This window comes from Microcebus murinus, chromosome 8 (genome assembly GCF_040939455.1).
Source record: "Microcebus murinus isolate Inina chromosome 8, M.murinus_Inina_mat1.0, whole genome shotgun sequence".
NCBI classification, from domain to species: Eukaryota; Metazoa; Chordata; class Mammalia; order Primates; family Cheirogaleidae; genus Microcebus; species Microcebus murinus.
In genome coordinates this window covers 85,906,202-85,920,880 of record NC_134111.1, presented here as the reverse complement: position 1 = coordinate 85,920,880, position 14,679 = coordinate 85,906,202, and the positions used below count along the sequence as shown (strand labels likewise).

General features: G+C 36.2%; 1 protein-coding gene across 1 annotated transcript in view; it reads left to right on the top strand.

The window, feature by feature from the left end:
• ABCA12 (ATP binding cassette subfamily A member 12) overlaps positions 1-14,679 on the top strand; it is a 169,354-nt gene that overhangs the window by 146,659 nt on the left and 8,016 nt on the right. The window contains exons 40-49 of the mRNA XM_076005914.1: positions 130-184; positions 737-914; positions 2,742-2,857; positions 4,593-4,752; positions 5,878-6,131; positions 8,308-8,512; positions 9,743-9,852; positions 10,509-10,650; positions 11,699-11,833; positions 14,121-14,224. Coding sequence (XP_075862029.1) covers positions 130-184; positions 737-914; positions 2,742-2,857; positions 4,593-4,752; positions 5,878-6,131; positions 8,308-8,512; positions 9,743-9,852; positions 10,509-10,650; positions 11,699-11,833; positions 14,121-14,224 — 1,459 coding nt within the window. The remainder of the gene's footprint in view (positions 1-129; positions 185-736; positions 915-2,741; positions 2,858-4,592; positions 4,753-5,877; positions 6,132-8,307; positions 8,513-9,742; positions 9,853-10,508; positions 10,651-11,698; positions 11,834-14,120; positions 14,225-14,679) is intronic.

Genomic DNA, 14,679 nt, shown 5'->3' with positions numbered 1-14,679 from the left:
AGGAGGATCTGCAAAGTAAAATTCTTTAGATCATAGCATAAGGAGGAAAGTATTGTATATTATTCATTGAAAATTGGTGTTTTTGATTAACTGAATACCTACTAATAGAAGAACTGTCTCTTCTTGAAGGCATCATCATGTACAGCCATCCGTACCCAGGAGTGCAAGACCAAGAACAAGCCACGTAAGCAGATATCTCTGGCTTGACTACTTTCTCCTTGGCATAGCTCAGCCTCTGCATAAAGTGCTATAATTGGAAATCACGGTTGTATCTGAATGAATGTCAATCTAGAAGGGCTGGTAATATAAGTCACTGGCTGGGATAAAAGGAAGTTTCTGAAAGGGTGGAGAGTGGGCTTGCCAAGCAGAGCTTGTTGACTGCAGATTCACAGAGTCTGCTCCTTTCATGAGTCAAGTGCATAAGTGCTTCGTCATTTCAACTTCCCTGCGTAGCATTTAAGTACTATTTCTGTGCTCCAGAACGATATATTCCTTGGAGACCGAGGCTTTTCTATCAGATATCCCTAGTCAATTCAGATGCACTAAAACTGCATTTATTCCAGGCTCACAGTAGAGTCGCATTGGAGATATTATCTGGCTGCCTTGCAGGAAGCCATATTTGTGTAACAGCCAACTCTTGTACTGTTTTGTTGATGGCTTGAGCCATGAATCTCTCTAAAAGGAAAAGAGCTCCAAAACCTTATGTGTGCTTTCCTCTCCCTATTGCTCACTATAGAATCAGCAGTTTAATTGATATTTTAGTGGCACTGTCCATCCTGATGGGCTACTCTGTCACCACCGCCAGCTTTGTCACCTACGTCGTAAGGGAACATCAAACCAAAGCCAAACAATTGCAACACATTTCAGGCATCGGTGTGACATGCTACTGGGTAACAAACTTCATTTATGACATGGTGAGTAACTTATGTCATTGCGAGAAAAGCAGGATTAATTTGGATAGAAGCCATCAGTTTTATATTCAAGAGTTATGTATTCTAGTTTGTTCAAATTACTATCACGAGGACAGTAAATTACAAAAAAAATAATTTGAATCAAGTTTATCTTCATCTAGTGATTGGAGGAAAAAATACCCACCTGCCTTCATCTCTGTGGTTTATACCAGATTCCCTAGGACATTTAAAATGCAGATTCCTTAGCCCTACTCCAGATCTATTAAATCCATATCTTGAGAGTGGAGCATGCAGAACGTGCATTTTTTTAACAAAAACCCCTAAGAAATTTTAAGCACCCTGAAGTCTGAGAACCACTACTGTGGAGAAATAGAAGCTTAGCAGCAAAATAACCTTACCCAATTGTGCCAAATAATCAAGCTTATAAAAATTTAATCAACTAACAGTAAAAAATTCAAAGTAGTAGCCCCCGAAGAATGAGACATTGGAGAAGATTAGCAGGGAAACAAAGGGATGAATGTCATTTCTCTCATTTGCATAAAATGGCCCCAAAGTTTAGATGGCTGTTCTTGACTTCAGACATGCCAGTGTTGGACAAAAGCCCAGATGTGTAGGGTCTGCCTGGTGATTATGGTGAAATTGTCAGAGTTGTTGTCAAGATGATTAGCTCAAAGGGTTGGAGAGTAATTAACTGTATATTCATTTTGTTAATGTAGCCAGTGAGGTCTGAAATGTGTTTGTTGTAGAAATCAAATCTAAAAGAATAGTAATGACTGCTCTGGACTTAATAGGAGCTTTAATGTTAAGAAAGAATCACACACTTCCATGAAGATTTACTTACTACTTAGGATTCTGTTGTCTTATATTTGGAGCTAATTCCAATTTAAGAGTTCCACCCCCCCCCACCACCACCAATTAAATTACCACCATCTTTATTGTATACATCTTTTTTTTTTTTTGAGACAGAGTCTCACTTTGTTGCCCAGGGTAGAGTGAGTGTCGTGGCATCAGCCTAGTTCACAGCAACCTCAATCTCCTGGGCTCAGGCAATCCTCCTGCCTCAGCCTCCTGAGTAGCTGGGACTACAGGCATGTGCCACCATGTCCGGCTAATTTTTTCTATATATATTAGTTGGCCACTTATTTTATTTCTATTTATAGTAGAGACGGGGTCTCGCTCTTGCTCAGGCTGGTTTCAAACTCCTGACCTCGAGCAATTCGCCCTCCTTGGCCTCCCAGAGTGCTAGGATTACAGGCGTGAGCCACCGCGCCCGGCCCTTTGTATACATCTTACTGCAATCATCCTCAGCATTTAATACTTCTACTTGCCAACAAAGCTCTACGTTTTTTGTTTATATACCTGTGATTCTAAGAATGTGTGGGACCTGCTGGCCTGCTGCTTTGCACAGAGTGGCTCACACTGATAACCAAACCTTAGAAATCAACCATCTGAGAGAGTTCCAGCATTGCAAATGAAATCAATACTTTGAGTACTGAATCTAATACCAAGATACCTGGCTGTTTTATCTTTCTCACTGAACCTCTGTCACTGAATGATCCCAAATCTTAAAGCCTAGAGGCAAGAACACCAGGGACTCCTCGTGTATCTATAAAGATGGAGAGTGCCTTGACCTAATATTGGAGGAGACAAATTCTAAAGTGAAATCAATGTAAAATAAGCTGAACATTACAAGCAACGGGAACATAAATAAAAATTCATTCCTTCAAATATTTCTAGGTCAACTTGTTGCAGTTTTAAACTAGATGAGTTATTGATTTTGGGGGAAAAATACTTGCCGTACTTTCAACATCATTTTACATATTCCCATAGGTCTTCTACTTGGTGCCTGTAGCATTTTCAATTGGTGTCATTGCAATTTTCAAGTTACCTGCCTTCTACAGTGAAAACAACCTAGGAGCTGTATCTCTCCTACTTCTGCTGTTTGGGTAAGCTGCTGATTAAGCAATGAAAGAAGAATTAACAGAATTAAATGCTTCTAGACACAAATAGGACCTAAATCTCATTAGCTAAATTACAATTGCCTTGGGGTTTCATTTGACATGAGTGATGACTAACAATACATTATACTTGCCAGTCCATAGTCTGTAAAATATAATACTACTGAAAATTAATTCTGTTATTATTATAATAGTAGTAATACCTAACATTAATGAGCACTTACTGGGTGCCAAATGTCATGCTTACTAATTTACATATGTAAACTAATTTACATAAACATGGACACTTTAGAATGACTAGAAATTTATGTGTGAATTTTTTTTTCTTTTTTTTTTTGAGACAGAGTCTCACTTTGTTGCCCAGACTAGAGTGAGTGCCGTGGCGTCAGCCTAGCTCACAGCAACCTCAAACTCCTGGGCTCAAGCAATCCTTCTGCCTCAGCCTCCCGAGTAGCTGGGACTACAGGCATGCGCCACCATGCCTAGCTAATTTTTTCTATATATATTAGTTGACCAATTAATTTCTTTCTATTTATAGTAGAGCCGGGGTCTCGCTCTTGCTCAGGTTGGTTTCGGACTCCTGAGCTCAAACGATCCGCCCACCTCGGCCTCCCAGAGAGCTAGGATTACAGGCATGAGCCACCTCGCCCGGCCTTATGTGTGAATTTATGTATTGACAAATTATATGAGTGTATATAGTATTATAAGGTCTATATAAATTCATGTATACTTATTTGTATTTATCTTTTCATAGATGTCTAAGGACACACACATAATATTGTTCTTTCTGTATTAAGATAATACAGGCTGGCCAGGTGCTGTGGCTCACACCTATAATCCTAGCACTTTGGGAGGCCAAGGTGGGAGGATTGCTTGAGCTCAGGAGTTTGAGACCAGCCTGAGCTAGAGCAAGACCCTGTCTCTACTATAAATAGAAAGAAATTAGCCAAATAACAAAAAATAGAAAAAATTAGCCAGGTGTGGTGGCGCGTGCCTGTAGTCCCACCTACTCGGGAGGCTGAGGCAGGAGGATCCCTTGAGCCCAGGAATTTGAGGTTGCTGTGAGCTAGGCTGATGCCACGGCACTCTCACCCAGGCAACAGAGTGAGACTCTGTCTCAAAAAAAAAATAAATAATAATAATAATAATAAAGATTGATATAAGCAATGCTTAGTGTAAGATATTTTTTTGCCCTGAATGCTTCAGTAGTGGGCCCTTAGTTAGCAACTGTAGCTGGTGCAGGAACTCTTTTATCTCTAGTTCTATTTAATTGCCCCAAAAGTTGCTCAAGTCTTTGCTCAAAACAGGCTATCCAGTTTCTAAACATGCTCTATCTGTTCAGCTAACCTACAATAACATCATTATTTTTCCTAAACTTTAAATAATAAGATTTATACTGATTAAACTTTTATTTCTGAGCAACAACAAAAAAAAATCCTGCCTGTGTGGGATAACACCATCTCCAGGGGGGATTAATTTGTAGTTGTAATGACATAGGACTGCTCAAGGGTTCGTAAAAGAGGCTTTTTATTGTCATTTTTTAAAAACCATCCTTTGGAGTTTTTTTGTCAAAAAGAGAACTGAAAGAGAGATCTAATTATAAGGCTTGGCAACTCATCTCTAATGTTTATTTTGATTTTGGAACTCCATCTAATTTTTTTTTCTTTTTGTAAAACATAAGAACTAAGGTATAATTCTAATTCTTAGTATTTTTAACCTGCAGGTATGCAACGTTTTCTTGGATGTACTTGCTGGCTGGGCTCTTCCATGAAACAGGAATGGCCTTTATCACTTATGTCTGTGTCAACTTGTTTTTTGGCATCAATTCCATTGTTTCCCTGTCTGTGGTGTACTTTCTTTCCAAGGAAAAGCCTAATGATCCGGTAAGGTCCTTTATTAGTCTGCTAAACTTCCGTGAATGTATCAAAAGCTTCCACATGCTCCAGGTAGAAAGATTTTTTTAAATTCTACTTTAAATGGAAAAGAAGAATACAATTCGATTCTATTAAATTTAGGAGAGGAGAAACTCTCCTTTAAACAGCTTTTAAAATTCTTTTTGGGTTTCATCCAGGTTAATGCTTATCATTGTATTTACTGAGTGTCCAAGCTATTGACATTTGATAGGGCTTGAGTAGTAGCGTAATGGAGGTGAAATCAGATATATTTTATAGTACTACATAAATCATGCAACCAATTGGTCAGCTAAACTTTTTACTCATTAACAAATTCATATGGTATGGTGGTGACAGACAATGACTTAGTTATATGACAATGGGCTAGGAGTCATTTGAACATTCATAGATCAAAAACTTCATTCTTTCCCTTTTCAATCAAGTATCGGCGTCTACTTCATTGTGAGCATCAATTTCCATTCAGAACTGACAATTATGATTAGTGAGAGGAGAAGCACTAACAGTGCCAGGCAATTGAACAGAAAAGAATAGAGAGGAAATGAAGTGAATTGAGGAACAGGCAAGCGAGCTCCAGGAGGAGGAAGAAAATTCATGAGGTGGAAGTAGTTGGCCCCAAGTGTGAATAATGCCAAAATGAGCCATTTGCTCCTCTTGGAGACATGTTGTCTCTTCCATCTCATTTCACCATGTTAGTTCCTCTCCAAGTAAGAATTATCTTGGGTTCTGAAACTGTACTGTAAAATGCCTCCCTCACTCAGGCACCTACCAATCTCCTATACTAGACCCTAAATCCCAGCTAGCCTCACACTCCTAGGGTCTAAAGCAGGTCTAGAAGTGATTTTGCCTCCAGGATTGGGCCCAACACCTTCGATTGCCTCAAGAAAAATACGATCATTTTCTGCTTGTATTTCAGTGATAAACCTCCACCATTTGGTTATAGTAAATATTCGTATGCAAATTCAGCATACATGGAAAATAATTGCCGATCTAGATAAGCTTCTCAGGTTTCAATATCGGTCTACATCTAATTTTAATTGTTTTGTCAATTTGTTGTAAGCCTAACACTGACTTTTATTTTTATCTCTCTTATTTCAGACTTTAGAACTTATTTCTGAAACCCTCAAGCGCATTTTCCTGATTTTCCCGCAATTCTGTTTTGGTTACGGCTTGATTGAACTTTCTCAACAACAGTCAGTCCTAGACTTCTTAAAAGCATATGGAGTGGAATATCCAAGTGAAACCTTTGAGATGAATAAGCTGGGCGCAATGTTTGTGGCTTTGGTTTCTCAGGGCACCATGTTTTTTCTCTTGCGACTCCTAATTAATGAGTCGCTAATAAAGAAAATCAGGTAAATATAACAAAAATATATGTTTGACATCCATGAGAGAATGCAGTTCAAAATATTCAGGCGAGAGTCAATAGTCTAAGCTTTTCTATTAGTAATTGGGAAATATTTGGCTCAAAAAACTTTTAAAAATTGTATAACATAGTTAACCATTCATTTTATTCTGATAAACAGTTATCTAAACTTACTATGTGTCTGCAAGTATTGCTGTAGAATGAGGGAATAAAATCAAATAAACACAGTTGTTAGCCTTGAAGAGATTAAGATTCAGTAGTGGGGTGAAAATATGTACATACACAGAAGATGTGGTCTTTTCAGTGGAGTGTGGAAAAATTGAGAACACTTCACAGGCAGAAATGGAGAAAGGATTGCATGAGTAGCATGTTGGCAACAAGTTTGGGAAAGGAAGCCTGAGATCAAGTGAAGACAGTATTATAAATGAAAAGAAATACCCATATCATTGACCCAGCAATTCCATTTCTAGGAATTGTTTCTACAAATATGCTCACACATATGCAGAATTATGTATGTATAAAATTATTCATTATAGTAACCATTTCTAATACCAAAAGAATGGAAGCAACATAAATGTCCTTCATTTAGGGACTAATTAAATAAATTGTATACATATATTCACTAATACAAGATTTTGCAGCATTAGGAAGAATGACACATTTTTCTATATAATATTTGGGATCACCTCTAATATTCATTCAGTGAAAAATACAAGGTTCACAAGAACTATGTGTAAAGTATAATACCATTTGAGTTAAAAAATAAATACATACTGTTTATGCATACATGTCCATAGACTATCTCAAATTGTGAGTGCCTCTGCTTAAGAGAACTATATATGGTTGAAGATGACTTAGTTTTCACTATATATCTCTAAGTGCCATTTGAATTTTATTAATAATACCATGTACCTGTATCACCTCTTGAAAAACAAAATTTTAATCAAATAATAATGAAAGGAAAGACAAGAGCAGAGATAGAGAAAAAATATTGTGGCTTATTTAAGAAAGGAGTAATACAATTTGATTACAACATAGAATAAGTATAATGAAGTAGGAGTGAAAGCTTAAAATGTCGTTGGAAGATTATGCAGTTTCCTAAATGCTTGCTGAAGAGATATGATTTGGGCTTTATTCAACAAAAAAGTGGTAGTCCATTAAAGATTTTTTTTGAACAGAGAGCAACATGATCAAATCGTGCTCGAGGAGGTGTATTTTTGTAGAGCTAGTGCAGATTGCAAAGGAAGAGTCAGAGACACTGGAGCAGTTTCAGGTTCCCAGAGAAATATAGGTGAGGAGTGAAAGCCTATAATAGAAATTGACAGAAAATAATCTATGATAGGGTGTTATAAGGCATTTCCAGTGTTTGGAGTGTGACTGCATGAGCAGATTTTGGAATGGGGAAGATTCAAAGAAAACATCACAATTGGGGTCATTGGGGGTATCATTAAAGGAAACAGGAACATTGAGAGGAAGACCTGGATTGATTTGTTGGATTTTTAAATTTTGTTTGTTTTGTTTTATGTTGGTATATGTTAGGCAAGATACTGTGGTGGGTTTGGGACTTAGTTTGCAGGGCTGATAACCTTACAATATTGGCCAGATCCTAGGTGAGCCATGAACAGTAAAAAGAGTACAGAATAACATTTATATTACTGATGATTTAAAAAGTAGAGATGTCCACTGTGCAACATTGTGCCTACAGTTAACAACAATGTATTGTGCACTTAAAATTTTGTTAAGAGGGTAGATCTTCTGTTAAGTGTTACCACAATAAAAAAGAAAAAAGAAGAAGAAGAGAGAATTAAAATAAAAAGGTGATCATTGGTCTTGGGTTTGAATTTCACTAATGACTCTGGACTGTCTGTTAGGAACTAACTTTCCAACATATATTCACTTCCTTATTACTGAAATTAGGATTCTGAATTTTAACAGTGGATCTGTAAACACTTAAGGGATGGAAAGCAAAAGGTGTTTCCCAAATGTCATAGTGAATGTGGTGAAGACAGTCCATCCTACTTTCTTAAGCTATTTAAGTAGCATAATACATAATAAATTTAAAAGAAGCTTAATAATGAATAGTACACTTTCAGTGAAGTGAAAACATTTCAAAATTGAGTGTCATTTTTAAATCATTGATGTAAAATCACTGCGTCCATTTTTAGGCTCTTCCTCAGAAAATTTAATTCTTCACCTGTAGTGGAGACAATAGATGAAGACGAAGACGTGCGGGCCGAGAGGTTAAGAGTTGAGAGTGGAGCGGCTGAATTTGACCTGGTGCAACTTTATCGTCTTACCAAGACCTACCAACTTATCCACAAAAAGATTATAGCTGTAAACAACATTAGCCTTGGGATACCTGCTGGAGAAGTAAGGAACTGTGTTTTATTTCTGTCGTTTTTATTAGCATAATAAGTGATAATTAAAATCTTTAATTATTTTTCCTTTATTTTTTTCTAGAAATATAAAAGTCAATCTATTTCCATGGATTATATATATCTATATATCTTATATAGATAGTCAGCCTTTGGTATCCAAGGGGGATTGGTTTCATGACCTCCTGTAGATACCAAAATCCATAGGCACTCAAGTCCCTGAGATAAAATGGTGTGGTATATGCACCCTACACACATCCTTCTGTAGACTTGAAATCATCTCTAGATTACTTATACCTAATACAATGTAAATGCTATGTAAATAGTTGTTACAATGCATTGTTTAGGTAATAATGATAAGAAAAAAAAATCTACTCGTGCAGTACAGATGCTTTTTTTCCTGAATATTTTCAATCCGAGGTCTGTTGAATCTAAGAATTCAAAATCCATGGATACAGAGGGCCAACAATATATAATTTACATATGCCTACATATTATTTACTCCTATAGTCTTTCCTTTTAGCAGGGAGAATTCAACCACTTCTACCAACTACTGTCCACTGTTCACTATGGGGTGAACTTTGGTCAGGAAGCCTGTTCAGGCTGCTGGCGTCAGCCTTTCATTTCCAGTCCTCTTCAAAAAGCAACATAAAGGCATCAGTTTTCAGAAGTGAGGTCCTAGAACTGCCTCTATTTATTTATACCTTTGCCGTTTTCACAGCAGCAATATTAAGGCAGCTTTGAAAAGAGAAAGAGAATTTGGCTATTTCCCTTAGTTTTCCAAGCAGTCCTGCAAACTACATGCATCAAATTTATTCGACAGTATAAAGAAATTATTGCTTCAGTGCCTTATTCAGTAAAGTTGTGAGTTTGTGTGAATAATGTTAGATCTATAAATATAATTACTTTGTCAAGTTAGCAGATCTTATTTGTGGAGTGTTTTATCATGTCACATAGAGGGGTACTGTAAAATATGTAAAACAGGTCCTGTGTATATAAACAAATGTTCAGATGGTTAAAAGAAAAAAGATAACATAGGTATCCATTTGTTTTAAAAGAGAAAGTTTTACCAAGTGCCAGTGATGCACAATATCTGCATGAATAATTCCAGTGATTTATTTTTCTCGGTAATTTATTTCACCCAGCGAGAATGAGGGAAGAGATACAATAGCAACGTTTCTTTGGTTTGGACTAAGGTTTACATCTTTTTCCCTCCTCCATCCAGTGCTTTGGCCTTCTTGGGGTGAATGGAGCAGGAAAGACCACTATATTCAAGATGCTGACTGGAGACATAATTCCTTCCACTGGAAACATTCTGATCAGAAATAAGACTGGGTATGAAAAACTACTGCTTCACGCCTGTAATCCTAGCACTCTGGGAGGTCGAGGCGGGCGGATTGCTCAAGGTCAGGAGTTCAAAACCAGCCTGACCAAGAGCGAGACCCCGTCTCTACTAAAAATAGAAAGAAACTATTTGACCAACTAAATATATATATACAAAAAATTAGCTGGGCATGGTGGCACATGCCTGTAGTCCCAGCTACTCGGGAGGATGAGGCAGCAGGATTGCTTGAGCCCAGGAGTTTGAGGTTGCTGTGAGCTAGGCTGACACCACAGCATTCACTCTAGCCCGGGCAACAAAGTGAGACTCTGCCTCAAAAAACAAACAAAACAAAACAACAACAAAAAAAACTACTGCTTCAGCTTACCAAGTACAACATATTTAAATGAGAAAAATAATTAAAATGAACAGTTTAGATTCTTTTGTGGTTATATTATTAAATCCTCAGGGGAGAAAAAAAAATATTAAACTGAATGGAGATTTTTAAACCTTTAAGTGTGACTCTGATAGTGGGATTATTTTATCCCTTTTTATCAAAGTCACCGACTCCCATGACCAAAATAGAGCTACCTTCCCAACATGTGGGGACATGGAGGGATAAACCTTTTGAAACTCATCGCCTCTCATTTTTTTCCATCCTCTCTTTCAGATCTCTGGGTCATGTTGACTCTCATAGCTCATTAGTTGGCTACTGCCCTCAAGAAGATGCCTTAGATGACCTGTTAACTGTGGAAGAACATTTGTATTTCTATGCCAGAGTACACGGAATTCCAGAAAAAGATATTAAAGAAGTGAGTACACATGTGAAAAACTGATTAATGTGAAACCATTATTGTTTCTAGTTTCTTCTCCATATCATTCTCCCAAAACCAACTGGAAAATGATGACATTTTCCTTCTGGCAATGACAATGAACCCATCCTAGCTTGATGACATATATTTTATATATATATACCTATGAAATCAGCTTTAGAAAATCCTTGGCCCATATTTGTTCAGTTACCCTGTTAAGAACAATCAAATAGCTGATCACACTTGCATCCGGCTCTGGGTTGAGCAGTGGTTGGTGATGCCTATCCGTTCTTTCGTGTTTAAGCACTGGCACATAGAATTAACTGCAAAATGCCTAAGCAAAATAGAATAGTTTCCATTTTGATTTTTAATCTGTGGCTTTGCACTTCACTGCAACTATTTGCTTTTTTAATGGACTGGCTAACCTTTAGGGCAGTTTCTACTATTTTTGAAATCCTGGGGACCTGTTGTATAAGTCCAACTAGGATTTCATTATGTGCCGGGACTATTTAACTACAGAAATAACCTCGAGAACCCATGATTCCTCATGTGCTAAGGTTTTCATACTGGGTCAGTTTTAAATAGACTTAAAGCCTTTGTGACAGCTCACCCCTCAGTAAGAAAAAAGAGGAAGCAATGATGACAATCAGTGAAAAAAACCTGCCTTGCGAATTCTATTTTAGCTCTTTAAAGCTTTATAAGAGAATCCCGTGGTAATACAGCATAAAGTACAATCTGTAACTGTAAACACACACACAGACGCACACATATTTGGAGGGGAAAATCTCCTTTAAAATGAGCCTCCAAGGAATTGCTTTTATCTCTTCAAATAAACTATTAATTTTAAGTTGTTCTTGGAAAACAAAAATTGATGTTGAATTTAAATGTTTTAATTTTTTCCATATATATATATATATATATATATATACATATATATATATATTCTCCATGAAGAAATTTTCTTATCACAGGCAGATTTTTTTCTGTTTAGTGCTTTAAGGGTTTTGGCAGGGGAAGGTCAACTCAACTCCTCTCTTGTTGTCCACAGACGGTTCACAAGCTCCTCAGGAGGCTTCATCTGATGCCCTTCAAGGACAGAGCTACCTCTTTGTGCAGTTATGGCACAAAAAGAAAATTATCCACTGCACTAGCCTTGATAGGGAAACCTTCCATTCTACTGCTGGTAAGAGACTCTTTATGAAAAGGGATCCTACATAATTAGGAAACCATATGCGATTGTGTGTGTTAGCATTTCATCATCATGACTGCAGTCAACATTTATTGAGGTCTCACTATGTGCTAGTTATTGTGCAAAGCACTTTCCTTATACTATCCCATTATGGGAATTTCTATCAGCAAATAATTTGTTACCACAACAATATGCCTTCAAAAATGTTTTGTCTGAAGCAATGGGCTCAGTGGATTTCAGAGGAAACACTGGCATGGGAATGAGAAGGAGCTGAAACAAATTCAAATAAGCAAAGTTATAAAACATGGTAGACTTTGATTCCTACCTCATGAGGAAATCATGTCTCTTTTTCTATTAGGAATTGATTGGGTGAACTAACACTTTCCAACTTCTGCTATGAAGTACAGGCACACTTTAGGACAATGTATTATGCTAAAATTTTATCTCCCTGTTACTTAAAAATATGAATTATCTAGCTTGGGATATGATTAATAATATACCGTATTAATTTATTTGAATTTGGAGGGGCAAGAAATGCATTCCACACTTATATTTCTGTTAATATGTCTGAGGTATATTAATAATATATTAATATTATAGTATTTTTATATTATATTTTGATTAAAAGCTCAAAATTAAATTGATTACCTAGAAATATAAATTACACACCATAGTGATATAGTAGTCTGCTCCCAAAGTCCAAACTTGTAAAAGAGAAACAAATTTGCCCTTATTTTTGAAAATTCCCTTCATTCAAGGACCTCCAAACTCTGAAAAACCCTTAACTATATGCAATAATAATCCAGTTATAAGTCACCACATTATTCCAGGAATTAAGTCATGCAGTGAATCAAATCATTTAAACTGCCAGATAGAATGATGCGCAGCCTACCTTTCTATAATACCAGAAGCTTATAATGCATTGTATCTCTGCTAATCAATGCTTCTAATGGAATTCTATTGTGTAAATGCCCCTTAAATCGAACAAAACAATCTTTAGACGCCCTTCTGAGATAATAGATGTAAAGCACTTTAAAATGTTAAAAGTGCTATGTAAATGCTATGTATTAATGAGCTGAACTGAACTATGGACTATAAGAGAAAGATACCATGTTTTCTTCTAAATGCATGTACTATATATGCTATCTGCTTCAAAGATAGGAGTAGTAACAGTATGTCCTTTAATGTTTTCCCACATTAATACTCATTCCTTTATTTCTTTATTTTTAAATAGTGTAATTATTATTTTTAATTGATTTATAATAATTGTGCCTATTTATAGGGTATAGTGTGTTATTTTGATTCATTTATACAATGTGTAATGATCAAATCAGAGTAATTAGCATATCCATCACTTCAAACATTCAGCATTTCCTTGTGTTTGGAGCATTCAAATCCTCTCTTCTACCTATTTGAAAATATACAATAAATTATTGTAGTTACTGTAGTTAACAATAACCCTACTCTCTATTTCTATAATCTCAACTTTTTTAGCTTCTAAATAACTCAGTCCTTTCTTTAAATTTCACTTTAACACCTTACTGTGAAAACAAGCCTCTAGTTATCCTATGTACATACTTTCCATTACGAATTCTTTTTAATTTTTACCTAATCTTGAGCTATAATTTTTTAATCACCTGTCAGGATCTGTTGTTTAGATAATGTATCTATTACTACATTTTCCGGTTTGTGTTTGAACAATTTTTCAAAATATCATTTACTTTGAAAAATAATGTATATCTTTATACTTGACGATTTCTACAAATTCTTATTTTTATTTCCCCAAGGAGTGTTAAATTTCAATTAATAACATAAAACTAAAATTACACCTCAAGCATATTAACTGAAATATCAAATTGTGCTCTTTTTGCTTCACGTAGCATATTATCACAGACAGCCATAATTCTATTATCAGAAGCAGGGTGGCAATCTTGTTGATATATCTTCAAATATATATGTGACAATGTAGAATTAAATGTAAAAACTCCACTCTGTCAGTAATTGAAGCAGAATTTTTTCCAAAGAAACATAAGAGATGGATATAAAGTAACAGGGTGTCAACTTCACTGAGACACTTTTTAAAACAGATTGACAATTTTAAATGATTAATTTTGAGCTTTTTGACAGCAGCAGAAAGAAGCCTATTAAGTATAAAACAAGTTAGTCACCGGACCTCAAAAAGTGATTTCTGTTCTAGGGAACTGAAATGCAGTGATTCATGTAAAAAACCTCATCAAAAATTAATTAATTTGATAAATTTTTCTTGTAACTTTCTATTAAGGATGAGCCAAGCTCTGGGATGGATCCTAAGTCAAAACGGCACCTCTGGAAGATCATTTCAGAAGAAGTACAGAACAAATGTTCCGTCATCCTCACATCTCACAGGTAAACTGAGTGTGGAAGTCAAACTACCCAATCTTAGGGTGATAGATGGGTAAAGGTAATCTTATGTAATAGATGGATCGATTGATAGATAGATAATGAATGCCCACAATTGTATCAATATGTTTATTGTAGTAGGAGCAAGTCAGGCAGGTTTCATGGTGAGAATACAGTTCTTGTGGTGAGACAGGGTCTGAGGTCTAAGCAATCTTTTTAAAATCAAATTTCTCATGACCTATGGCCCTCTTAACTCAACTATGGCTCCTTATTGCTTGTCAGATACATTTCAGAATCCTTAAACTCAGTATTCAAGGCCTTCTATTCTCTGGCCTCATCTAAATGTCCCATCTCTTTTCCCTGCAACACCCTCTCCCATCAGTCCATCTGAATGATGTGGTTTTGCATCCCCACACTGGCCCTTCCCACCTCCATGCCATTTCTTCAGCTGTGCTTTCTAC